At 48.0% G+C, this 25,909-nt stretch overlaps 1 protein-coding gene across 2 annotated transcripts in view; it reads right to left on the bottom strand.

Annotated features, from left to right (window-relative positions):
• ALDH1L1 (aldehyde dehydrogenase 1 family member L1) overlaps window positions 1-20,099 on the bottom strand; it is a 53,618-nt gene extending 33,519 nt beyond the window's left edge. The window contains exons 1-8 of one of the 2 annotated variants that reach the window (XM_003409723.4): window positions 19,973-20,099; window positions 17,262-17,496; window positions 15,864-16,029; window positions 13,485-13,586; window positions 12,548-12,637; window positions 11,433-11,570; window positions 9,012-9,137; window positions 5,429-5,520 (exon numbers count right to left, since the gene is read on the bottom strand). In XM_003409723.4, the coding sequence (XP_003409771.1) occupies window positions 5,429-5,520; window positions 9,012-9,137; window positions 11,433-11,570; window positions 12,548-12,637; window positions 13,485-13,586; window positions 15,864-16,029; window positions 17,262-17,496; window positions 19,973-20,099 (1,076 nt within the window). The remainder of the gene's footprint in view (window positions 1-5,428; window positions 5,521-9,011; window positions 9,138-11,432; window positions 11,571-12,547; window positions 12,638-13,484; window positions 13,587-15,863; window positions 16,030-17,261; window positions 17,497-19,972) is intronic. The other variant, XM_010589915.3, reaches the window with a different exon arrangement.
• Window positions 20,100-25,909: the final 5,810 nt, after the last annotated feature.

Genomic DNA, 25,909 nt, shown 5'->3' on the forward strand with positions numbered 1-25,909 from the left:
CAGATAACACCTTACAGTGTGTTGTCACAACTCATTGTTGGAATGAAGTGCATCCTGTGTGACACCACGGGGAGAGACTCTTGGAACTTGTGCCTGATTGCCTCTAGAATTCAACTACATGCCGTCTCCCTTTACTGATTTTTTTTTTTTTGTATCCTTTCACTATAATAAATGTTAGTCATCAGTAAAACTACATGGTAAGTTCTGTGAGTTCTAGGGAATCATCCAACCTGGTAGGGGTCTTAGAGACTCCCAGCATGCTCATGTTCATAGATACAGATAGATAAATATACAAGTAATGAGATATGTGTGTATACATGGGTTAGTATACACACATATATATTATTTCTGTGCTTTGTCAGCTGAGAGGCCCTAGAAGTAATGACACACCAGTGGCAATGGGCACACCCAGCACCCAGATCTTGTCTTCTAAAACCATTCTTCCAATAAAGGAAACCAGGACTTCTTAGAGAAATGGCTCAATCTAGGGCTGGGGCAGAAAATATATACAAGATGTGCCCAGAGCATCTTGTAGTGCTGGAAAATAAGGAAGTGTCCAAAGAACAAAACCACAATGGTGGGGGTATGTCACAGGGACACAAGAGCCAACTGAAAGAGCCCTCTCTCAATGGCCAAAGATGGGACATTTGAGCAATAAAATAAATAATGTAGTATGGATTATAACCCAAAGTGCAAAATAAATACCCATGAGTTCATAGTGATATAAATAAATGTGGAGAATAGACAAATATCCCATGCAGAAGAATTCCAAATAGTTTATGTAGATATTCCCCCTTCAAGGAGGTAGAACATAACTCCCCATTCCTTAAATATGGGCAACACATTGTGATTCCTTCCGAAGAGTCCGGGGGGAAAAATAATAACTTTATAGTGGAGAAGCCTGACAAACACTATCTCACCAGGTGATCAAGGTCAACATCAGTAGTGATAAGTCCTATTGACAGTATGTATCCTTAATATGATATAATGAGAATGGCACTTTACCTCTGTGGTCTTCCCCCCCAAGATATATTACCCCAGTCTAATAGTGAGAAAAATATCAGACAAGCCCCAAGGAAACATTCTACAAAATAACTACCAGTCCTCCTTAAAGCTGTCAAAGTCATCAATAACAAGAAAAGTCCGAGAAACTGTCATGGCCGTGAGGAACCTAAATGTAATGCAGTATCCTGGATGAGATCCTGGGACAGAAAAAGGATATTAGGCAAAAACTAAGGAAATCTGAATAAAGTATGGATGGACTGTAGGTAATAATAATGTATCAATATTGGTTCATTGATTGTGACAAATGTACCATGCTATAATGTAGGGTGTTAATATTGGGGGAGACTGGGTGTGGGATATATGGAAACTCTCTGTACTATCGCCACAACTTTTCTGGAAATCTAAAACTATTGTAAAAGTTTATTTAAAATAATGTTGTTGTTGTTAGTTGCCATCAAGTTGATTCCAATTCATAGTGACTCCATATGTTACAGAGTAGAACTGTTTCATAGGTTTTTCTTGGCTATAATTTTAATGGGGGAGCCCTGGTGGCACAGTGGTTAAGTGCTCAGCTGCTAAACAAAACACCAGCAATTCAAACCCACAATCTGTTCCGTGGGAGAAAGATGTGGCAGTGTGCTTCCATAAAGGTTTAAAGACTTGGCAGTTCTACTCTGACTTATAGGGTCGCTATGAGTCAGAATCGACTTGACAACAACAGGTTTAATTTTCGCAGAAGCAGATCACTAGGACTTTTCTTCCACAGTACCACTGGGTACATTCAAACTGCCAATCTTTAGATTAGCAGTTGATTGCAAACTGTTTGCACCACTAAGTGACCTTCTCAAGTATAATCCAAAACCAAACCCAGTGCCATTGAGTTGATTTTGACTCATAGCGACCCTATCGGACAGAGTAGAACTGCCCCATAGAGTTTCCAAAGAGCACCTGGCAGATTCGAACTGCCGACCCTTTGGTTAGCAGCGGTATCTCTTAACCACTACATCACCAGGGTTTCCCTAAGTATAATAGTCCTCTACTATTTTGTGATAAGTAAATGAGACAATCCAAATAATAATAGTAATAACAATAATAATGATCACAAGCTTACTTTTAAAATTGTTATTGTGAATACTTTCTCCCCCCAAAGCGCTAACAGGCCAGGAGTTGTATGTGATTTGTTCCCTGCTGTCTCCTCAATGCTAGCATAATGCCTCGCCTATAGGAGGTCCTCTGTAAATATTTGCTGAAGACACAAGGGAACGCGTGACCTCATACCATGTGCCTTGTTCACACAAAGCCTGGTGTCTTTTCCCATGAGCCTCATTCTCCCATCCTCCACTTCTAGCACAGTTTGGTTTTTCTGAGCTCCAAAAAGGTCCTTACATTGGCTTTTGCTATATTTTATCTCGTTGCATGGGCTGAAAACTCCAGCCTCCCACAAAGCTTCATCCTGATTTTGTAGTCCGTTGTATTCCTATCCCTCCCAGCTTTCTTGTACTCCCAGAAGGGACTGGTTGGTTGGCTATACATCCACTCATCTGGAGTAGTGTTGAATGGTCCAAGGGCCAAGGGCAGGGCCAAAACACGCCAGCAAGACTTGTGCAGATCTCATATCCATCCATTACTCTGTAGCTTTTGTTAACAGTATTCACTCAGGGATTGATCTCCTAATTCTTAACTCTCCATCTGAGGCACAAGAATACCCAGGGAGTTTTTTTATAGGCCTGGTCGCAGTTCGGCTCTCTAGAGAGATGAATGTTCTCCCTTTGCCTCTTCATATCCCTTCTCCATCCTTTTTCATCCCACTCTGTGTCTTTTTTTTTTTTCTGTGTCCGTGGAGGCTGGATTTTGTGGACTTCATCAATCAGTCTTTCTCGTGGTTGCATTTGGTCAATAGGAGACTTTGGTAGAACATTGGAGGGTAAGGAGACGAGGATTAGGGTATTTATTCTCTTGCTTTATCCCTGCTGAGCCATGGGCTGGCAGGCCTGTGTCCCCACACCTACTGCCACAGCTTCTATCCTTCAGCCCTCTTCAATAGCTACCACAGCTATAACCACACCTTCGGGTTCTAGTATGTTGCTCCTCTTGCCCCTTCAGACGTTGGCTTCCAGCTATTGCTAGGCTCATGATGTCTTAACATCTTTGTTGGTTTCCTTAACTGCTCATCCCTTATAAATAGGTTTTCTTGTTAGGTGTTTTTGGGTTTTTTTGAAAATAAGGAGGGGGGCCTGCAGTCAGGAGAGCTTAAAACAAACAAAGAAAAACTCGTTACCGTCGAGTCTATTCTGACTCATAGCAATCCTATAGGACAGAGTAGAACTGCCCCATAGGGTTTCCAAGGAGTGCCTGGTGGATTTGAACTGCCGACCTTTTGGTTGGCAGCCGTATCTCTTAATCACTATGCCACCAGAGTTTCCTTAGAGTTGCACAATTCAGCCTCAGATAGACTTGTTTTTACTTGGTCCAACCGCAGCTTTGTTCTTGGCTTACCCAGTCTGGTGGGGTCAGAGTCTGAACATCAGTCCCCTCCTCATTTTTCCCCACAGATCTTGGTAACATGTAGGTATGCCCTTGCATTCACAAGGAGTGGATTTCACACATTCTATTTACCAACTATGAGTCGGAATCGACTCGACGGCAGTGGGTTTTTCTTTTATTTACCAACTAACCTGGGTACCTTTCCCTTATCTAACCCTACGCATTTCTCTTCTGAGCGATCTTGCCCCTCCACCATTCTCAGCTCGACTGAAGACATGGAAATGTGGAGGCCAGTGAAGAATCTTCTCTGAGATAGTATCAACGACACATCTCCCTTCTTCGTTTGGCTTGTGTGCCTTCCTGAAGCACAAGAAAGACGTTGCTCCCATACACGGTAGACATCTTTGTTTCTGCCTTCCCAGAGACTGTTCCCTGCTTCTGGTGATAGCTTTCACATTTTCCAGGGGAATAACCTTCTCCTCTCTTTCCGTAGATGTGGGTTGATTATAGTTGGCTTAACCCTGGGTGCCAAAGGTGAGCACATGACCAGCTTGATACCATTCACGTTTTCTAAGGCAGCAACCTTCTCCTCTCTTTCCGTAGATGTGGGTTGAGTATAGTTGATTCAACCATGGGTGCCAAAGGTGGGCACATGACTGGCTTGGCCAATCAGAGTATGCATCTCTGGCCACAGTGATAGGTTATTATTGAGGCACACGGCTCTCTTAGAGCCAATAAAATCCCAATCCAAGACTTAAATTGAAACTGACAAGAAAAGCAAATCCATCTTTTTGCTAGGAATGCTGAAAAGATAAAAAATTACACTGGAGCTGCTGTGCAGCCATATTGTCACCATGAGGAGAGATTCTACCCAAAAATGAAGTCAACACAGAGGCAAGAGGTAGGGAGAGTGTTAACGAACTAATTTCAGCCCTTGAAGCAGTCAGCCATTCCTGAAGAAAGCTAGCTGTGGGCTTTTTTTTTTTTTTTTTTTTGCCTAAGCCAGTTTACGCTACTGTCACAAGCAAACATGTTCTAGCACAGACCTTTCCCTTTATACAAATTAGAACTCATCACTGATAAATGACAATTTGTATGAAGTTCATGAACAGGGAAAGCTGATCTATGGTGATAGCTTTTCTTTGGGGTGTGGGGAAATTGACTAGAAAGAGGCAGGAGGGAACTTTCTGGGTGGTTTGATTGATGTGTGGGTTACACAAGTGTATACTTTGTCAAAGCTTATCAAAACTGGTCACTTAAAATCTCTGTGGTTCACTGTGCATAAATTGTACCTTGATTCTAAAAATATTGGAATTAATGTTCTCTTCTCCCTCAGCTCCCTTTCCTCCCATCCCCCAACATCTCAGTGGTGCCAACTGTGAGGTTAGTGTCATCTCCTCACACTGTACTTGCCTGTTCCCCTTTTCCCACACAGCTCTGCCTTCACTGGAGTCCTTGGGGTTTGTGGCCATTTAACAACACAGCCGGAAATTCTTTGATATTCTTCCATGGAGAGGTGGGGTCTAAGCCCCTGCCCTGGAATGTGAGTTGGCCAGTGACTGCCTCAGCCAGTCAGGTACAGTGGGAGGGATGCTGTGTGAGTTTCCACGCTCAACGTGGCTGCATCTGCCTTGTGTGCTGCCATGCCTGCCGGCCCTCATAGCCCTGAGCCACCTGGTACAGCCCACAGAGACACTGGGACACAGCCCAGCTCAGTGCCAGGCATGGGGTAGAAAGGCCATCCTGAAAGTGGATGTTCTTGCCCAGCCAGTCCAGCTCTGAGTCTTCCCAGCTGAGGCCCACCTGCATGTGGAACAAGAGAGTCACCCTGCTGGGCTCTCAATACCTGACCAAGAAAAAATGGCTGCCTTACGCCACTCTATTCTTTGATGATATGTTACTGGAACAGGATGCAGGATGCCTCTGCTCTTGACCTTACCTCACAACATCCACTGACGCAGCCCCTGACTTGAAGAAATCGGTAGAGTCCTCAACCTTCAAGACATTAGGAAGGATCCTCTGCCAGACACCCTGAAAAACAAGGTCTGATGAGGACAAGGCTCCTCAGGGAGGCGGGCAGTGTTCCAGCAGGTGACAATGGCCATCTGACCGCTCCCATGGCCTGGAGCAGACGCAGGCTCCTTCTGTCCATTCCATGACACCGCTCCCTCCCAGGAGGGCCTTCAGTCCTGCAGTGAGCCCTCCCCAGGCAATTGAAGCAGCTCAGGCCTCTAACACAGGGGTTGCTGTCCTCAGGCCCACCTCCCCTGAGACCACAGCCTCTTTGGGATAATGAATTAATGTCCCCATAGAGTCCCAGGGGCAGCAGGAAGATGGCCACACCAACCACAGAGCATGACCAGGCCTGGGACAGCCGCCTCTGCACCTACACAGCACTATGGATTTCACTTGGGTTGTCCAAGCCTGACACTGGCAAGGTGTGGTGTAGTGGGGAAGGGAATGCAGGGGCTGGGGTGGTTCTGAGGGATGGACATGGGCAACATGGAGGTCAGGCATGGGCGGTAGGCAGGGAAAGGAGGTGGTGCTCAGGACAGCTGGTTCTTGTCCTTGCTGAGACCTCAAATTCCGTGTGAACAAGGCAAGTCATCTGTCTTTCCTGTGATTATGGAGAGACCCTATGGGCTAGGAAAGACAATGACATAGGGAGGGCAGTAAAGCCTTCATGGTCAGCACCCTGCTACCCTCTACCCCTCACTTCTGATGGACATGACTCCTGCAGCCCTGCCTGCCAGTCAACAAGGCCACTCAGCTGGTCAGAGATGGACAGCTGTTCTCTGGGTAGGCTCCTGGCCAGCCTATCAGGAGAGGAGCCCATAAGGCCCCAGCTCCCAAACACCAATGATGCCAGACCTGGGCCCCTCTCTGACCACACTCCAGGCTGTGGGCACTCCTTGGCCTGGTTTTGTGGGCCAGGCTGGAGGCACAAGATACTGGGTTGAGGCTCATTACAGGGCCAGCCTCTCCAGTGATTTTAATCTGCCCTCTTCGTGGCCTCGTTCTTCTTCTCTTGGGAGGGGATCAAACATTAGTCCTCCTCACTGTGACCCCCAGCAGCCACGCTGAGCTGCTCCTTGTCCATCTGTGAGGGCTGCCTGCCTCTCCTGCCCCTACCGGCAGGCAAGAGCCTTCCCTGAAGCCTTTGTGGAGGCGTGGGAGCAGTGACTGTCCCTTCCCAGGCTTCCACAGCACTGGGGCTTGGTCCCAATGTTTGTGAGTGCTGTTGGCCTGGCCCTAGGAAGCCTGGGCACACAGCGGATGCATAGGGATCCTTGGAGAGGCAGTGTGGTGATTGGTTACTGTGTGGGTCCCTAGTCACACAGCCCCCCGTCCAAATGCCAGCCCTGCCACTCACAGGCCTCCGTACCTCCACTCCCTCACTTGTAGAGGGGCTGATAAGGTGGGGAGGATGACCTGCATGAATATAAGTAGAGCTTAGAGAAGTGCTGAGAATGAAGGACACTCCTTGTCCATGGCACTGTCACGGCCCAGGAAAGCATGAGGGGTGATATGTTGTTCAGCACCTTCTCAGCCCATGGGGGCACTCACTTGAGGGCATCCACTAAATGGAGATAGACTGACCCCTGCTACGACCACTGGCTGGGCCCTCACTACCAACCCTGGACACTGCCACAGCCCCAGACCAGCTGCTTCTCCTGCTCCTGGCCACGCCCCTCCTTTCTGTTTGCCTCCAGACCACAGATTCTGAAACTGCCAAGCCCAGCCCAGCCCAGGAGAGGAGCCATCACAATCACAACCAAAATAACGATGACTAAGTGTGTCGGTTAAGAGTGGGACCACCAAGGTCCAGCCTCAGCACCACCATCCTCAGCTATAACTCTACTTCTCTGGGCCTCAGCTTCCTGCCCTGTGTAAGGAAGATGATAACAGCACCTACTTCAAAGATTTGCCATAATAATCAAATACATTGCTATTCTGGAGGCGGGTTGCATAGGCGCACCCTCTAGAAGTTTCTGCTTTTTTTTTTATTGAGTCTAAGAGGTGCCAGTCACTAAACAAAGCCTTTTCATATACGTTATCACATTCAATAATCACAACAGCCTTTAAGGTGGGGTTTATTTTACAAATGAAGGACTTGGTTGTAGATATTTCCAAGTAGCATATTTCAACCCAGCGCTTAAAAATTTCCTTCAATGTTCAGCTCTAACGGTAGACAATCCCCTCCCATCTGAGCGCCACTGGACTGTAAGTCCAGAGGGCCATTTGTCCAGCTGTCCGTGTAACCCCTGGGCCAGGCACAGAGCCAGGGCCAGAGCAGTTGCTTCAGAAACGTGTTTTGGAGGATCAGGCCTTTTTGACAGATATTCATGGTGCTCAGCCTCCAAGTAAGGATGCTCTGGACTTCCCAGTGCCACTGGACAAGGGTACACATCTCATGAACCCCCTTGCTGATCCTGTCTTTGCGCGGGTAGTCCAACCATAGTCATCAGCCGAGCCCTACCAACCAGCCACCTTCTTCCAGCTTGCTCTATCTCTGACCCCCTGCCACCACCCCTCCTTGTGGCCCCCTCAGACCCAGGAATGTTCTTCCCTATTAGGGCCTTGGCATTCATTGCTCCAGACATTTCCTCTCAGTTCAGGTCTCAGCTCAATGTCCCCTCCTTAGAGAGACCTCCCCTGACCACTCCTTCTGAAATTGTCTCTCAGCCTCAGGCCACCTCTCACGCATCATCCTGTTTTATTTTGTGCATTTGCTGGGTGTTTCCTTGGCTCCCTTCCCCATGAGACTGTAAGCTCCGTGAGAACAAGGGCATGGTCCATTGTTACAGTACTGGTATCCAGCCTAGTGCCTGGCACTTAATAGGGCCCAATAGATCTTTTTAAAATAAATAGTTGAATGAATGATTAAATGAATGAATGAAAACCCATCCAGTGCCATCCATTCAATAAGACATTCTCCCAGAAAGAGGGAGACTGTTAGTGGGAGAAGAAATGGCCAGGAATGAGTTCTGGGAAGTGACCCTTTGCCCAATTTTAGGTTGAGGAGACTGAGTCTCGGAAGGTGAAAGGATCTCTTGGCCTCATGCTAGGGCAAAGTTCACTTAGAAGCCAGTCGGCCTGATCACAAAACCTGTGCTGGTCACAGCCCATGATGCTTCCTATCAGGCAGCCTTTCTGGAAGGCTCCAGTCCACAAGTTCTCATCATAGGACCATATCTCAACCAAGCCCTTAATAGGCAACAGCCTTTTCAGTTATTCCAGGAGTTTCTGTTTCATTTGCCCACTGTTGACAAGGAGTCCCTAGAGAAGTCAAACCCAGTTTGCCAAATTCCAGGGTCCCAGTGTCAGAGGAAGGAGTAGCAGAGAAACACTGAAAGTCTCAAGACAGAAAAGCACTTCAGAGCCCAACAATGTGCCTGAGGCACTGCATTCATCCACAGACAGCAGGCAGCACGACTCCAGGGAATGCCATCCACTAAACACTTGTGCAGAGCCCAGCCTGCCCCACCAGACAGCAGCCCAGCCACGCAGGTGCCTCCTACCCTCATGGCCTCTGCCGTGACCAGCTCCTCCTCTGTCAGCTCAAGGGCATCACCAGCTGCTCCCTGGAAGAAGTGGGAGGCCGGGATCATCTTGCCATCCTCCAACTGGATGTTCTTCACCAGCACCTGCAGGAGGAAGGATTTCACAGGGACTGTGGTCAGACTAGTGATGATGACACCACAGCAGGAAGGCCCTATGCCAGGTGCCCCACATACTTCATCTCCGTCTCTCATGGAAAGGCAGGACTAGATAGTCCTGACAAGTGGTGAGGAAAAGAGCTCAGAGAGGTGAGCTCACAGTTCTAAGGGCACAAAGGAAACCGCACAGAAGAAATTGCAACATGGCGCCTGCCATACTCCTCACTCTTTCTTTTCACCCGCTCACCGCCACCACTGTATTTTTTTTAAGTGCAATGATTTTATTGTCTATAAAAATTATGCATGCTCATCAAGTACTACATTGAAAGTCAATCAAGAAAACAAGTCGTCCAATAGCCCAGTTCCCAGGAATCCCATGGAAACATCCGAAGAACGTCACAGATACCCTTCTGGAACACAGAGGCAGAAAGTGGGGGCAGGTGAACTCCTGGACAGTGGCAACATCCACGTTTGATAAGAGTGGCTCTGTAAGAACAGAACACTCTACACATGGTTTAAGAGGACTGGAACCAAGTTCCATGCCTGACACAGGGCTCTGCCACCCCCACCCGGCTGCCTTTTCAAGACGTTCTGGAGCTTTCTGTGAGCTAAAACCCAGCCAGGTCCGCTGGAAGTTCCTGAGAGATGTTTCAACCAAGGGTCTCTACCAAGGGTGCCGTCCTTTTATGTTGCTTGTCTCTGTAGATGTCGTAGCAGATGCAGTTGGTGCCCATCCAGGGCCTTCGCCCCGCTGGTGCACTCAGCCCTCTGCTGCTAATGGCCCATTCTGTACCTTCTCCAAGGCTCTCTGTGGAAGGATAGGAGTTGCCATGCAGACAGGTTGAGGAGGCTGTGCCTTATGGCCCCTCCACCCTACCCCAGGACTGATAACTCAGTTCCCACTCCAGACTGTCTCATGAGGTCAGGCTAAGGCTAGACTCTCCTGAGCCCTTATCTGTGCCTAGTATTCTCCTCTGCCCTGCTTGCTTCCCTCCCTCACTTGCACAATAATTCCCATCTTAGACACTGTTTCTTGGAAACCTGACCTAAGACAGATATCATCCTCCAATTGTCCTAATCAATCACGCATACCTGCACCACCCAGCCACTGTCCATCAGACATCACCAGCAACTGGCCAGACCCTCTGGGGGCAGGCCATGGCTGGGAGCATGACAGTGAGCACCTACCAGCCCTGAGCAATGCCATCCTACGCTACAGCTGCCCCAGGACACAGCATCAGTGGAGTTGTTGAAATTTTGAAAAGTGCTCAAAGACCCCTTTCCTGTACTTCTCTCCCTATCCCCTGCATCTTCTGTAAGAGGAAGTAAAGGCCCACACCTTCCTGATCCCTGCACAGAGTTCATATTAACAGCCCACTACCAGGGCTAAAAGCACAGGCTTTGGAGGCAGGTCTGCCAAGAACTAGCTGGGTGACCTTGGGTAACGTATTTAAACTCTCTGTGCTTCAGTCTTCTCCTCCGTAGAATAAGCATAATATTGATAGATATCTCATAGGGCTGTTGAGAAGATTGAATTTAATACATACAATTTTTTTTTAAACTGTGCTTGGCACATAGAAAGTGCCCAATAAATAGTAGCTATTTTATTTATTATTAGTGGAAACCCTGGTGGCGTAGTGGTTAAGTGCTATGGCTGCTAACAAAAGGGTCGGCAGTTCAAATCCGCCAGGTGCTCCTTGGAAACTCTATGGGGCAGTTCTACTCTGTCCCATAGGGTCGCTATGAGTCGGAATCGACTCGACAGCACTGCGTTTGGTTTTTTTTGTTTTATTGTTATTAGTTTCAGAGTCTGCTAATCCTAATAAAACTAACACGTATACAGAGCTTGTTATGTGTCAGGGTGGTTTCACGTGTTTTATGTGTACTAAATCACCTTTTATAAAATCTCTGTTCACAAAGAAGGAATCTGAGACACAGAGGTTAAATGCCCATACCCAGTGGCTCTTAGACATTCTGCTAGGCTAAAGTGGGCCCCTAAATTCAGGGCTCCCTGGCAAGGGCTTCCTTGACTCTATGTTGTATGACAGCCACACAGGGCACCCAGCTCTGTACGGGCAAGTGGACTCCAGCCTCCCAGTAACAGAGAAGTAGTTAAACCACATTGGTCAGTCTGTGCCGAGGCAACCAGGGGCAAGCTTGGGTCCGCCCTTCCTGGAGTGTGCGGTCTCATTTCTCCACAGCAGCCTGGGCACATCCTTTGGGGTCTGGAGGGGGGGGGGTGTGCCTGTGGGTGTGGTCAGTGGGCCCCAGCAGCACCATTACCATTCTGTCATCATTCCCAAAGAGGATGAGTCCTGCTTTGGTGACCACTCCTGGCCGGTGGGCTCCTGGGATGGGCAAAGCTTCACCCTCAGGTACCAGGCCTGAATTGTTCAGTGTCGAGTTGAAAAATGTCAGCTTCTGTTGAGGGGAGGAAAACCAAAAGGCCTGGGTGAGATGAAGCCCCTGATGCTGTCAGGCGAGGCAGGGATGTTGGGGCTAGGAAGATGGAGAGGAGTGTGGTCGAGGCCAATGCTGGGAGAGTTGGAGCAAGGGCATAGACAGAGCCTTGAGTCACCGCCATGGCCTTGGGGAGCTGATGACAAGCCACCTCTTCCCCTGCATGCCCCTCAGGCCCTTTATCCTGCCTTTGACTGGGACCACAGGTACACAGATGAGGAGAGAAAACCCATTCAGTGGCACTGATCATGGAGTGAGGCTGACTCCCCTGCAGTGCCGCCAAGGCAGGTCATTTGGGTCAGGAGATGGATTTACCGAAGCAGAGGGTCTTGTGGCAGCAAGACTCCTGGGGACAATGGGAGCATTCAGTGGGAGGTCAGGAGTTTGGGCAGTTTGGGGCCAGGACACCAGCTGCCCAGCCTGGAGCAGAGGGCTCACTCTTCTGGTCAGATTACAACCCTAAACCTGGTCCTGGCACCCCCAGCTCTTCCCCAGAGCCTGTAACAGGGTGTCCTATAGTCAGTATCTGGTCTGCCCTAGCTCCTAACCTCTGCCCACTGCCACTGCCCAGTCCCTGGCCCTGGGGATGCTGCCTTTCCTGCCCAGGGTTCAGACTATAACATTAGAGGCCAAGGCAAAGTCATAGCTGGGCTTGGTGTCTTCTGAGCCCAGGGTTGAGAGTCAAAGTCTTTTATAACCAATATCACTCATTCAGCCGGTGGCGGGCCTGGGGCCTTAAGAGACTCCAATCATTAACCCTTTAGGTACTGGAGAGTGGATAGGTCTGGAAGAGAAGCTGATGTGGTCAGGGGGCACATGGGTAGGGATGGAGCAGACAGTGGCTGCTTACTGACGAGTACAAACATATTTTGATATTTTTGCAGCCAGTGGGCCCACACCGGTGCAACCAGCTGAACTCCAGCCACGCATGGCCATACCTGTCCACAGGCCTCGGTCCAGGCACCCGGCACCTTGTCATTTCCTCGGATCCAGTTATGAATAGCTTCTGCTGGCTGGTCCCAGTTGATCTGCAGGACCAAGATGGGCACACTCAGTTGGCCTCCCCCTCTCCAGCCCTCTAGGTGTACTTCTGGTTGCCCATCCTTGACCCAGATACTGACTCTTGGACAGTGGACGGCACCCTGGTCAGGGTGTCAGAAACTTGGCTTCCTCTTTGAAAATGATGAGAGTCTCTGAGCTGGGCTGGGCCCCTACCTTGGTGCCCCAAGTTCTGGGTGCTCTTTGACACTCAGTCTTCCATGGCTGAATGAACTTCAGAATGGTTTTGGGAAAGTAATATGTTGTTAAGATGGTCAAGGCCCTACAAGCGCTCAGACTTGTCCCATAGGCTCCCACTCATAGCGTGCCCTAGCCTACAAGGCACAGAGATCTTTATCCTTGACCCTGTGACCCCCTGGGCAGGGTCAGAGCTCAAGGACCCTTGAGGCTTCACTACCCACCAGAGCTCCAAGAAGCTAAACTCCCTCACGCCTCATCTTAAGAGACTTCAGACACTGAGGTGGGTTTTTATTTCCCACTCTTCATACCCTTCCACAGGTCTCACCCCTCCACAGGTCTCCTACCTCCTCCTCTCTTGGGGCCTGCCTGCCCTTTCTTCCTAAAGAGGAACAAGAAGGAACCTGGAATGGACCCTGTCCCCTGCCTTCCCACATGCTACACCTTTCTCCCCTACATGGCCGTGCCCTCCAGTGCTGCCTCTATCTTTGCCTTCCAGATTACAGCCTGGACCACCCAGCTTGAACCCCAGCTTCTCCAGGACACCCTCCTGGCCTGGGGCAGCTGCCTTGCTCTTCTCCCTGGCTCCCAACCCTCACACAGGCAGGCTTCAGGGTGGGCAGGCCACCTTGCACTCACCTTGGCTGTTTCCTTCTTCTGAATTCCCTCATAGGTGGCCCCTTCCTCAGGCTGAGGGAGTCTGGGGGCTCTTCCCTCAGCAATCAGTCTCACAGCCTGCACCTGGGGAGGGACCAGGCTCAATCAGCTCCCCAGCATCAGACCTTTCCCTTCCTCCTTCCCTCCCAGACCCTGAGTTTGCTGAGTCTGGCTGCCTGGGACAGTGCCTGGTACACAGGCACTCCAGACATGCCTGTTGCATGAACAACTGGAGTCATCAGAATCTAATTCCACTTGTAAATGGACACAAAGCACTACCCCCACCTACCTCACAAGGTTTTATAACCTCTTAGAAGATTGCAAGAAACCCTGGTGGTGTAGTAGTTAAGTGCTACAGCTGCTAACCAAAGGGTCGGCAGTTTGAATCCACCAGACACTCCTTGGAAACTCTATGGAGCAGTTCTACTCTGTCCTATAGGGTTACTATGAGTCAGAATTGACTCAACTGCAACAGGTTTGGTTTGGTTTAGAAGACTGTATAAATTATGAAGCTCAGTGCAGGTGTAACACATACAAAAATGTTCATGTTGTTGTTTAAAACCTTCTCTGCCTTTTAAGGAGAATGGATCCTGAGCCCCATGATGGGTTTAGGGGTACAAGTTTAGAGGTCTGAGATGAAGCAGGTAACAGTTTCTGTTAAAGAGAAAGAGAGGAGGGTGGTGGGGGCAGAGTCAGGGAAGGGACAGAAGGAGATTGGGCACACCATGGGGGAGGGCCTAAGGGAAGAAGGTCCGGTAGTTCCAGACTAAGAAGGGATTTCAGCATCAGAAATGCCTGTATCAGTGCATTCCAACAGAACTTTCTGGGATAATGGAAATGTTCTGTATCTTCATCCTCCAATATGGTAGCCATGAGCCATGTGTAGTTACTGGGCTCTTGAGATGTAGTTAGGGAGACTGAGGCACTGAGTTTTCAATTCCAATTAATTTGCACTGGAATAGCCCATGTGGTCATTTCATGTGGTCAGTGGCTGTTGTGTTGGGCAGTGTAGCTCTAAAGGCTAGTGGTTATTTTTTGCTGTGGGATATGCAATGTAACCAGTTCTTTATTTCTCAAATTAAATCTTCAGTCAGGTCTCTTTGGCCCACTACTTGGGGGAGAATACAAAGAGGCAACCGGTTTAACACGCCTCAGAAAATAGGACAGCTCACGTGGAACAGGAGCCAAGGGCAGGGGAGGGTTTGCCCTGGGCTACAGCAAGCGCTTATAAGTTGCCGTCATACTCACTGCTATGTGCGAATCACTTATGCTCTTCAATCAGTAAGAGACTCAAGTACCTCCTACCTTCAACTATTGCTGGCCTGCACTCGTAGTTACTGGAGCACCAGTGGCCCTACACAAACACTCCAAACCCCCAGAACCTTCCCAGACCTGGGAGATCAAGTCCCACATGCCATGCACAATGGCCTATATCTGACATCTGTCATTTTTTCTGTCCAGAACCCCTTCCCTCTCCCTCTGTAACAAAACCTCCTTTCCTGAGGAGAACCCATCCATGTGACTAGAATTGAGCTGGCTTCCCTACCCCAACCCAGCCACAGCAGGAAGCAGTGATTGAGGCTGGCAGGAGTACTCCATCACTCTGGCCAGTGATTGGCTCAAGGTGACCATGTGACCCAAAATAGAGTCTCCCCTAATTTTTTATTCATGAATTCTAGAAGATAGAAGGGGCCCTCTTCCCCTGGCAGAGTCCCTGGGTGGTGCACATGGTTAAAAGGCTTCACTATTAACCCGCAGGCCACCCAGAGGGACCTTGGAAGAAAGGTCCCTGATGATCTGCTTCTGAAAATTCAGCCATTGAAAGCCCTATGGAGCACAGTTCTACTCTGACACACATGGGGTTGCCATGAGTTGTAATCAACTCAACGATAACTGTTGACCTCCTCTTCCACTCCCCCAGAATCAGGAGTTGTAAGCCTTGAGCTACCAGATACTATCTCTCCTCCCATTTGCAGGCAGCCAACCTGAGAACGAAGCTAATCAACAGAGAAAAGCAGAATCAGAGGGTGAATAGAGAAAGCAATAGAATCCTAATGACATGGCTTCAGCTCTGGATCTGTCCTTAGTTCCCTAAATGAGCCCCAAATGTCCCTTTTGAGTTGGGTTCTATCAGTCATAAGCAAGAGTTCTACCTAATACAGTACATTATTAATGTCCTAATCCTGCTTCTCTGACACCCTGAAAGGATTGATCGCCCTCCAGAATCCTGGCATTGGGGGACCAGATTCTTGGCCAGCTCTATGACTAGCACCTCCACCTGGGGCTTAGAGCAGGTGCCCAGGGACAGAGAGGCCCTGCAGGACCGTTGGGGTGGGAAGTGGCCCAGCTCCCAGCCCTTACCATCCCCTTGATGCCTTCAGGGAAGAGGAAGCGGTTGTACAAAGTGCTCACGGTGTCATCCGGGAGGACCTCACACTCTTTCTGGAGCAGAATGTCCCCGGTGTCCAGACCATCGTCCGCCCAGAAGATAGTGTAGCCTCCTTTCTTGTCTCCGTGGATGAGGGTCCTAGGAGGCAGAAGAGTGACGAGCTGAGTGTGAGGGGCAGTCAGGGTGAAGGTGCCCTGGATACAGTCCTGTGGCCCTGCCCTGCAGCATGTCCTCTTGCCTTCGGTGGAAGGGGGGAGGAAAACAACATTTATCTAAACCACCTGGGGGCCAGGTATTGTGCAGAAAGCTCTACATGCTGTCTGTGATGTCATCCTCACAGCAAGTGTAACAGGTAGTGCATCCCCATTTACAGATGAGGAAACTGAGGCCCAGAAAAGGGAAGTGATGTTACCTAAGGTCAGGGAACCTGAATACCAACCAGACCAGTCTGACCAAAATTCCACATTCCTTTCCCAGCTCAATGTCTCCTTCGCTGAGGGACCCTCCCTGACCAACGTCTACATTGGCCCCCCAGTCAGGCTCTTCCGCATCCCCAGGCCAATGTCTGCTCAGCACTTCTCATCACCTCAGATTATCTTGTGTATGGGACCCTTGACTCCACCCTTAATTCATCTCTTTCTGAGTAGGATGCTGCTGAGTAAGTTGAGTGAAGGTTAGGAGCAGGGCTTGAGCCTGACCCCCTGGGCTCGACTCCCACTCAGTGACCTGTGTGCCCACAGGGAAGCCCCTTAACCCTCCATGTCCCAGGACACCCAGGATAGAATGCTGGCATTCCTCCTCCGTGGGTTTACTGTGAGAGTGCAAAGGGCTTAGCAATGCCAACCCGATAAAAAAAATAGAAGAATTTTCCCTTATTGATAAAAGTTCATCAACCCAGTTTACGTTTGCCATCTGGCAGCCACAGGCAGCTCCTTCAAGTGTCCAGATTCTAGTTTACAGCTTCTTTCCTCTCTTCCCCCAGCCTTAGAGGCAGCAGGTGTTTTCTGCCATTACCACCTCCATGATACCTTAGAGTTCTCTTTTCTGGACTCCAATACCTAATTAATGCTTCTTTTTTAAAATTCTCTATTGAGATAACAGGTGTGATGCGTGGCTTTAGACTGGACCCTGAATGATACTCTCCCTGGTCTGCCCGCCTCCCTCAATCCCTAGAGTGCCGTGGTTCTGAAGAGGGTGGGGTCCGATGCCAGCAAATTGGGCCACACTTGCAAAAACTGTTTCCACTGTGACAGGTGCCTGCATGATATCCATTCCACAGCACCCGAGAAATGCTTTAGGCTCAGAAGAATGGCCATTCAGGCCAACAGGGGCGGGGGCATGTTGGGGATGGTGGTTTTGCCCTTTCTCACCAGTTGATGGCTGAGGCCCCTCGGTGCCTGGGGAGCAGAGAAGGGTGGTAGATGATGGAGCCATGCCGGGGGGCACTGATGATCTCCATGGGGATGAACTGGCTGCAGAAGGGCAGGACATTGAGCTCAGCCCCCAGGGCCTGGTACTGGGCTACCACCTCCGGCAGAACCTGCCCTCGAACCCGCCAGCGGGAGAACTTGAACACCGGCACGCCGTCCTTCTCGGCTTCCAGGCCTGTGGACAACAGGTGGGAAGCTGGCCTTCCCTGACACCCCGCTTGCTCCATTGACGCCTCTGCCTTTCCAGCCAAGTGGTCCCTGGACCTTCTCTCCAGACCCATCCCTCTTACCTCCCACCCACTGCCTCAGCCCGGCCCCAGCAGGCAGCCCTGGGGGTGGCACTGGCTGAGGGCATGGTTTCAGAGACCCCTCTGCTCATGTGACTTCTGCTGATCACCAAGAGCTCAGATAGTGTTGCCTGGGGGATGGCTCACTTTGTGGACCCTTCATTAGGTCATGAAGTCATCTTCTCCCTGGCTGTCAGTGGCTCCCTGTGAGGTTTGACCTTCAGGGACTCAAGGAGACTGAAGGCTGGAGGGGAGAAGGGGGTTTCTGTGGGGTTCCTGTCCTGGGAGCAGCAGCATGTCCTTTGCGCATAGCAGCTGAATCCACTTTGCAGTTTTTCCAGTCCTTGCAAAGCCAGCCTGAATGCACTCGCCCAACCCCCACAAGGCTGGTGCCAGGCAGCTGGTGTCTGCATCTGGGAGGTAGGGCCTCAGTCCACAGGGCCCTCCCCCTGCTCATCACTGGCTCCAGATGAGCAGTGCCGCTCCTGGAGATCTGAATTACAGCTCCTCCAGGTATCCAGGCTCTAGTAATTACAGCTTCTTTCCTCTTACCTCCTAGCCTTAGAGGAGCCCTAGTGGCAAAGAGGTTAAGAGCTCAGGCTGCTAACCAAAAGGTCGGCAGTTCAAATCCACTAGTCACTCCTTGGAAGCCCTGTTGTTGTTGTTAGGTGCTATCAAGTCATTTCTGACTTACAGTGACTCTGTGTACAAGAGAAAGAAACACCGCCCGGTCCTGTGGCATCCTCACAATTGTTGCTATGCTTGAGCCCTATGGAAACCTATGGGGCAGTTCTACTCAGTTCTATAGGGTTGACTAGGAGTCAGAGTTGACTCAACAGCACACAGTAACAACTAGCCTGAGAGGCAGCAGCTGTTTCCTGCCATCACCACCTCTATGATACCTTAGAGTTCTCTTTTCTGGACTCCAATACCTAACTAACCCATCTTTTTATTAAATTCTCTGTTAAAATAACAGGTGTGATGTGTGGGTTCGGACTGGACCCTGTTTGATACTCTCCCTGCTCTGGCCTGCCTCCCTCAGTCCCTAGGGCGCCTTGGTGCTGACGAGGGTAGGGTCCAATGCCAGCAGATCGGGCTGTACTTGCAAAAACTGTCCCCAGTGTAACCAATGCAATTTTTCTGCAAGACTTGTGAGGTCAGGGTCAATGGTGGCAGAGGTCAAGTTGTAGCCATAGCCAGGGCTCAGTCTGCACCCAGGATCAGAGGCTGGTGTCAAAGCCACTTAGTGGCTGGGTTCAGGGCTCAGGTTGTGGTTGTTGTTGTTGTTAGGTGCCGTTGAGCCAATTCCAACTCATAGTGGCCGTATGCATAAGAGAACGAAACATTGTCCTGTCATGCGCCATGCCCAAAATCATCGTTATGCTTGACCTCATTGTTGCAGCTGCCATGTCAATCCATCTCACTGAGGGTCTTCCTCTTTTTCACTGACCCTGTACAACGTTGTGGTGGGGCAGGCTATATCATGGGTCAAACTGTGGTGAGGCTCAAGGCCGAGGAAGTAGCTGGCATCTGGGCTTGTTCTGGGGCTAAGTTCCGAGCCCAAAATATAGCTGCCTGGTCTGGGTGGCTCGCTGTGATTTAATGAACTAAGCCTCTGTGCTTGGTCAGCCCTGAAGCCCCCTTTCCTGGTCCTGGCCTTCCATCCTTAAGCCCTGCCCTGTGGTCTGTGTCCATAAGGCCTGGCAACCAGTGAGTGTCCTTGGAGGGCCCGTTACCCAAGCCAAGGTTTCCACCCACATCCTAAGGTGCTTTGGTCCCAGCTCAAAGGCAGTGGCCCAGGACAGTGACTCTCAAAACGTGCTTCTCCTGGAACCAGGGCATCAGCATCATCTGGGAACTTGTTAGAAACCCAATTCTTGGACCCCTTCCCAGACCCACTGAAGCAGGGACTCTGGGGTGGGGTCTCCAATGATGGTGACCCGATGTCAGCTCACATCTGAGAGCACTGACCTGGGTATCTTGCCCTGGAAGCCCTTTTGGGTCATGGGTGCTAGAGGTAAGAGAATCAAGCAGTGAGCAAAGAGTGGGGTCTGGATTTGGCCCAACCTCAGGCTGCATGCTGATGGCCGACAGTCCCAGCCAGGAGCTGGGACCAAGCAGACTTCTCCATGCCCTTCTCCAGGACAAATAGGAAGGGATTGATACTTTATTCCAAAAAGCCCCTGTAGCCAGATGACACCTAAACAGAATTCAGAGTGGACTGTGTAGGGCTGCTTTCCAGCCAGGGAAGTCCCTAGGCTCATCGTAAGATCCTCTAAACTTCTGCTCCCACCCACCTTGTCTAAGGTGACTCATCTTCCTGGAGCTCAACAACCTGTCGCTGCTGTCTTCCCTCTCACTTACCCAGAGGGTCTGCCTTCCCATCCTTGTCTGGGACAGTGAACACACCCACCACTTCATAGCCCTCCTTCTTCAGGTGGCAGTAAACTTCCTGGCCAAATAGACTCTGCCCAATCACAGCAATCTTCATGGCCACAGGAGTGGGTTGGGGGGACCTGGGGAAGGAAGAGGCCACAAGGTTAATTCCAGGATTAAATGGCCTTGAGAAGCCTGCCCTGGTTAAAATGGCTAGGATGGCCACACAGCATCTCATCTTCCTCCCTCTCTCCCCCAGCCCTCTGAGCCTCCATGGCCTGTGGCTCCATGGGCGGCCAGGCCTGCTGCAGGGAGGTGGCCACTGTGAAAGGAGCAGGGAAGAAGTAGTGATCTATCCAACGATTTTAGATGCCACAGGAGGGTGAGTCAGGAAGGTATTACAGGATTAGAGGATTCCTTCTCAACCTCCTCCAAACTGGCGTGGAAGAGTGGCAGAAACACTGAGTGTCCAGTCCTTTGAAATGCATTTAAGTGTATCTCTGTAACTAACCAGCTCTAGGACCTTGGTCAAGTGCATCAAGCCTCAATTTCCTCATTTGCTAATGAGAAGGATGTCATATTCCTCAAATGGGTTTCAGCCTACAGGTTAGGCTTATTTCCCTGAGCCAGGGAGCCCTAGCAGGAGCAAGCACAGTGGAGCTTCAGCCTGAGGGGCCTGACTACTGCCACCTCACTGGAAGCAAGGACCTGGGTGGACAGGTCCTGAGAACTGATGGAAGGGATGGGAAGTGGAATGCGGTGCTGCTGGGGTAGGCCAAGGAGAGGTAAGACGTATAGAATGATGCATAAACTAGATTATGCAAAATTTCCCCAAATTTAGTTATTCATTCACCATGTTCATATCTGTAAAACCTAATTTATTATTCATTATTTCATTTCTTAAAATTGTTCTTCTAAAATGTTAAGTATATTTTTAGAAAAGTTTATTGAAGTATTATGTACTTCATACACACAGAAAAGTGCACAGCTCATAGACGTGCAGCTCAATGAATTTTCACAAACTGAGCACATCCCTGTAATCAGCATCTAGATAAAGAAACAGGATATTACCTGCACCCAAGAAGCCCCCAAGTCCCTTCCAGTCACTTCACCCCACTAAGAGTGGCCTGATTTCTAATAGCATGGAGTAGTTTTGCCTGTTTTTAAAAATATATACTCCATTTATATAAATGGAATCAAACAGTGTGCTCTTTTGTGTATTTTTCCCTCAACATTGTCCATATTGTTGCATGTAGTTATACTGTCTCCGTTCTCACTGCTTCAAAGTATTGTGTGAATGTACCACAATGCATTGATCTATTTATTATTGGGGGCATTTGGGTAGTTTCTATTTGGAGGCTATTACAAATAGGAATGCTATAAGGATTACTGCAGACACGTCTGGCTGAACATATGCACACATTTCTGTTGGGTACATAACCAGGAGTGAAATTCCTGGGTCATATTTGCTCAGTTTTAACAAATCTTGCTGGTTTTACAAACTGACCATGCCAGTTTCCACCCCCATGTGCTCTATGTCCTGGCCTTATATCTTTTTTTTCATTTTCACTGCTTTACTGAAATGAAATATAACTGTTTCATGGTTTATTTTTTCTTCTCGTGGGGTTTTGATGTGCAAAGCCCTGGAGACTGGTGAAGAGTCAAGGACCTCTTTATATGTTTACTGGCCATTTAGGTCTCCTTCTGTATGAACTGCCTCTGTAAGTCTTTTGTCTGTATTTTCCATTGAGTAGTCTTTTTCTTATTGGTTTGCAGGAGGTTTTTTATTTGTTTGTTTTTATTTTGTTTTTAAATAATCCAGATTATGAATTCTTTGTCAGATTATGTATGGAAGATGTCTTCTCCTATTCTGTGGCTTGCCTTTTGCAGTCTCTTATGGTGTATTTTGATGAACAGAAGGTCTTAAACTACCTAATATAAGGCCCAGTGCCATCAAGTCGATTCCGACTCACAGCGACCCTATAGGACAGAGTAGAACTGCCCTGTAGAGTTTTCAAGGAGCGTCCGGCGGACTTGAACTGCCACCCTTTGGTTAGCAGCTGTAGCACTTAATCACTACACCACCAGGGTTTCCACCTAATACAGAACACTATCAAAAATTTCCTTTATGGTTAGTGGTTTTTATGTCCCATTTAAGAACACTTTGCCTACTCCAAGTTCATGAAGATATTCTTGTTTTCTTCAAAATCTCTATTCTTTTGCTGTTCACATTTAGATTTGCAATCCATCCATGCAAATCTTTCTCGCCATGGCCTTGTAACTCCCGTCCAAGTGACTGGGTGGGACTGTGCAAATAGGGTAATTGTAGCCCACTGTGATGGTTAAGGTTGCATGTCAACTTGGTTGGGCCATGATCCTCAGTGGTTTGGCAGTTATGATGTCATTTGGCAGCTTTTTAAAGATGTGATCACCTGATCTGACATGTGATCACCTCCATGATGAGATCTGTTGTAAGCAGGCAATCAGCTGAAAGGGATTTTCCTTGGGGGTGTGGCCCGCATCCAATGTAGGTAGATGGACTTTCTGGCAATGCTCGCTGACTTTTGCTTACTCTAGATCCTGCAGCTGGCTCTTGTTCATCTGACCTCCAGTTCTTGGGACTTGAGCTAACAGTTTATCTGCCATCTTACCTGCCAATCTTGGGATTCATTGGCCTCCATAGCCTGTGAGCAAGAGACCTGCTCTCTGACTTTCCAATCTTGGATTTGCAGCACCTGCAGCTATGTGAGTCAGGAGAAGCCTCCAGCTTGACCCATGGACTTGGGCCTTCCCAGCCTCTACAACAGTGTGAGCCGTTTCCTTGATATAAATCTTTCTCTATATATATTTATACACTGCACTGGGTTTGCTTCTGTACAGAACCCAGCCTAAGATACCCACCAATGGGATTAGTCAGTTTTGCACTGAGACCTTCCTAGACCCAGGAGACGGACAGAGCTGTAATACCAAAGACAGCAACACGGAAAGAAGAAACAGGAGCAGCAGAGGCAGCAGAACCAGGAGACTGGCAGGAAAGACCAGCAGAAGACTATGCAGTAGGCTTCCCAGCCCACGGAGCAAGAGTCTGAAAGCCTTTGGGCTGAGGCTTACTGGCGGAGTGGGGTGCTTCTGGGCACTTACTGGCAGAGCTGAAAGAGCTTTGTAACACTTTCCTGAGCAGGGCAGAGGCCGAGAGGCCAGAGAGAGGCATGCCTGCAGCCACGACTGGGAAGAGGCTGTCGTGATGAAAGAACTCTATCCTGAGCATTCCTGAACCTGAACTGTAACCTGTTACTTCCCTAATAAGCCCCATAATCGTGAGTATTGTCTGTGAGTTTTGTGTGGCCATTGCAATGAGTTATCAAACCTAGCAGAGTAGCAGGGAATGACATAGGAGGAACAATCATTGTCAGAGTTGGTAAAGATGGAGGAGAGAGGGGGCATGTCTGATCTCCACCTCATAAGAATCAGCCTTGGGCTGTTGATCTTGATTCTCCTTCTTCCTCATGAAATTGGAGAAGGTCAGACTCCACTCCCATGCAATTTTTACATTCTGGAATTGATTTTGTATACAGTGTGATGCAGAAATCCAGAAGTATTTTTCCATATAAATATTGAATTGAGCCAGCACTCTTTACTGAAAGGGTTTTCCCAATACTAGGAAGGAAGCTTATAGCAATAAATGCCTACATGAAAAAAGAAGAAAAATCTCAAATCAACAGCCTAACTCGACAACTCCAAGAACTAGAAAGATAAGAGCAAACTAAGCCTAAGCCTACCAGGAGAAAAGAAACAACAAAAAGCAGAGCAGAAATAAATAAAATTGGAAGCAGAAAAACAATAGAGAGAATCAATAAAACCAAAAGTTGGTTCTTTGAAAAGATCAATAAAATTAACAAATCTTTGCATGACAGAGAAACCCTGGTGCATAGTGGTCAAGAGCTACTGGCTACTAACCAAAACGGTCGGCAGTTTGAATCCACCAGGTGCTCCTTGGAAACCCTATGGGGCAGTTCTACTTTGCCCTGTTGGGTCACTATGAGTCAGAATTGACTCAATGGCAATGGGTTATGGGTGGGTTGTGTAACGGTTAAGAGCTCGGCTGCTAACCAAAAGGCTGTCAGTTCAAATTCACCAGGCACTTCTTGAAAACCCTACGGTGCAGTTCTACTCCGTCCCATAGGGTTGCTGTAGGGTCACTACAAGTTGGAATCAACTTGATGGGACCTAATGACAACAACAGACTGACAAAGGAAAAAATAGAAAAGATGTAACTAACCAAAGTAAGAAATGAAAGAGGGGACTTTACAGCTGACTCAATACAAATATAGAGAATTATGATAGAATATTATGAAGAACTGTTCAGCAACAAACTGGATAACTCTTTTAGTTATCTAGTGCTGCTACTACAGAAATACCACAAGTGGGTAGCTTTAACAAACAGAAATTTACTTTCTCATGGTTTAGGAAGCTAGAAGTTCAAATTCAAGGTTCCGGTTCTAAGAGCAGGCTTTCTCTCTCTGCCAGTTCTGGAGGAAGATCCCTGTCTCTCTGAGTTCTGCTCCTGGGCTATCTTCATGTGGCTTGGCAGCTCTCTTCCCCCATCCCTGCCCAGCTCACTTATTTAATCTCTTTTATATCTCAAAAGCGATTGACTCGACATACATTCGACACTAACCTTCCCTCATTAATGTAACAAATAAAACCCATTCCCAAGTGGGATTAAAGCCACAAGCATAGTGGTAGGATTTAAAACACATATTTTTTGGAGAGACGCAATTCAACCCATAACAATAACCTAAATGATACGGACAAATTCTTAGAAGCACAGAACCTATCCAAATTGCCTCAAAACAAAATAGAAAATTTCAATTGACTCATAACAAATGAAAGATTGAAAAAGTGATCAAAAACCTCCCAACAAAAAAAAGTCCTGGACCAGACGGATTCCCTGGGAAAGTCTACCAAACATTTAGAGGAGAATTCAGAGAAGAATTGACACCAATCCTGTTTAAATTGTTCCAAAAGATAGACAAGAAAAAGATATCACCTAATTCATTCTATGACACAAGCATAACCCGGATACCAAAACAAGCCAAAGACAACACAAGAAAAGAAAACTAAGGCCAATATCCCTTACAAATACAGATGCAAAAATCCTCAACAAAATACTAGACGAACAGAATCCAAAAGCATATTAAATGAATTATACAACATGAGCAAGTATAATTTATTCCAGGAATGTAGGAATGGTTTGATATTAGAAAATCAATCAATGTAATACACTACATTAATACAACAAAGGAAAAGAACCAAATGATCATCTCTATGAATGTGGAAAATGCATTTGATAAAATCCAACACCCTTTCTTGATGAAAACCTCACAAAGATTGGAATAGAAGGGAAGTTCCTCAATATGACTCAGGCCATATATGAAAAGCCAACAGCCAACATCATACTTAATAAAGAAAGATTGAAAGCTTTCCCCTTGAAATTAGGAACACGACATGGGTGCCCACTCTTACTATTTCTATTCAATTTGCATTCGAAGTCCAAGCCAGAGTAATAAGACGCACACATATACACACACAATAAAATGTATCCACATTGGAAAAGAAGAAGTAAAATTATCTTTACTCACAGGCAACATGATCCTATATATAGAAAATTCCAAAGAGTCTGCAAGAAAGCTCCTAGAGCTGATAGAAGAATTTATTGAAGTTGCAAGGTGCAAGGTCAACAAACAAAAATAACTTGGGTATACCAGCAAGGAGAAATCTGAAAGAGAAATTAGAGAAACAATTCCATTTATAATACCACCTAAGGGAATAATATACCTAGGAGTAAATTTAACTAGCGATGTAAAAGACTTACACAATGAAAATTATAAAACACCACTGAAAGAGATTAAAGAAGACTTAAAT

The sequence above is a fragment of the Loxodonta africana genome, chromosome 22, assembly GCF_030014295.1.
Source record: "Loxodonta africana isolate mLoxAfr1 chromosome 22, mLoxAfr1.hap2, whole genome shotgun sequence".
Lineage (NCBI taxonomy): Eukaryota > Metazoa > Chordata > Mammalia > Proboscidea > Elephantidae > Loxodonta > Loxodonta africana.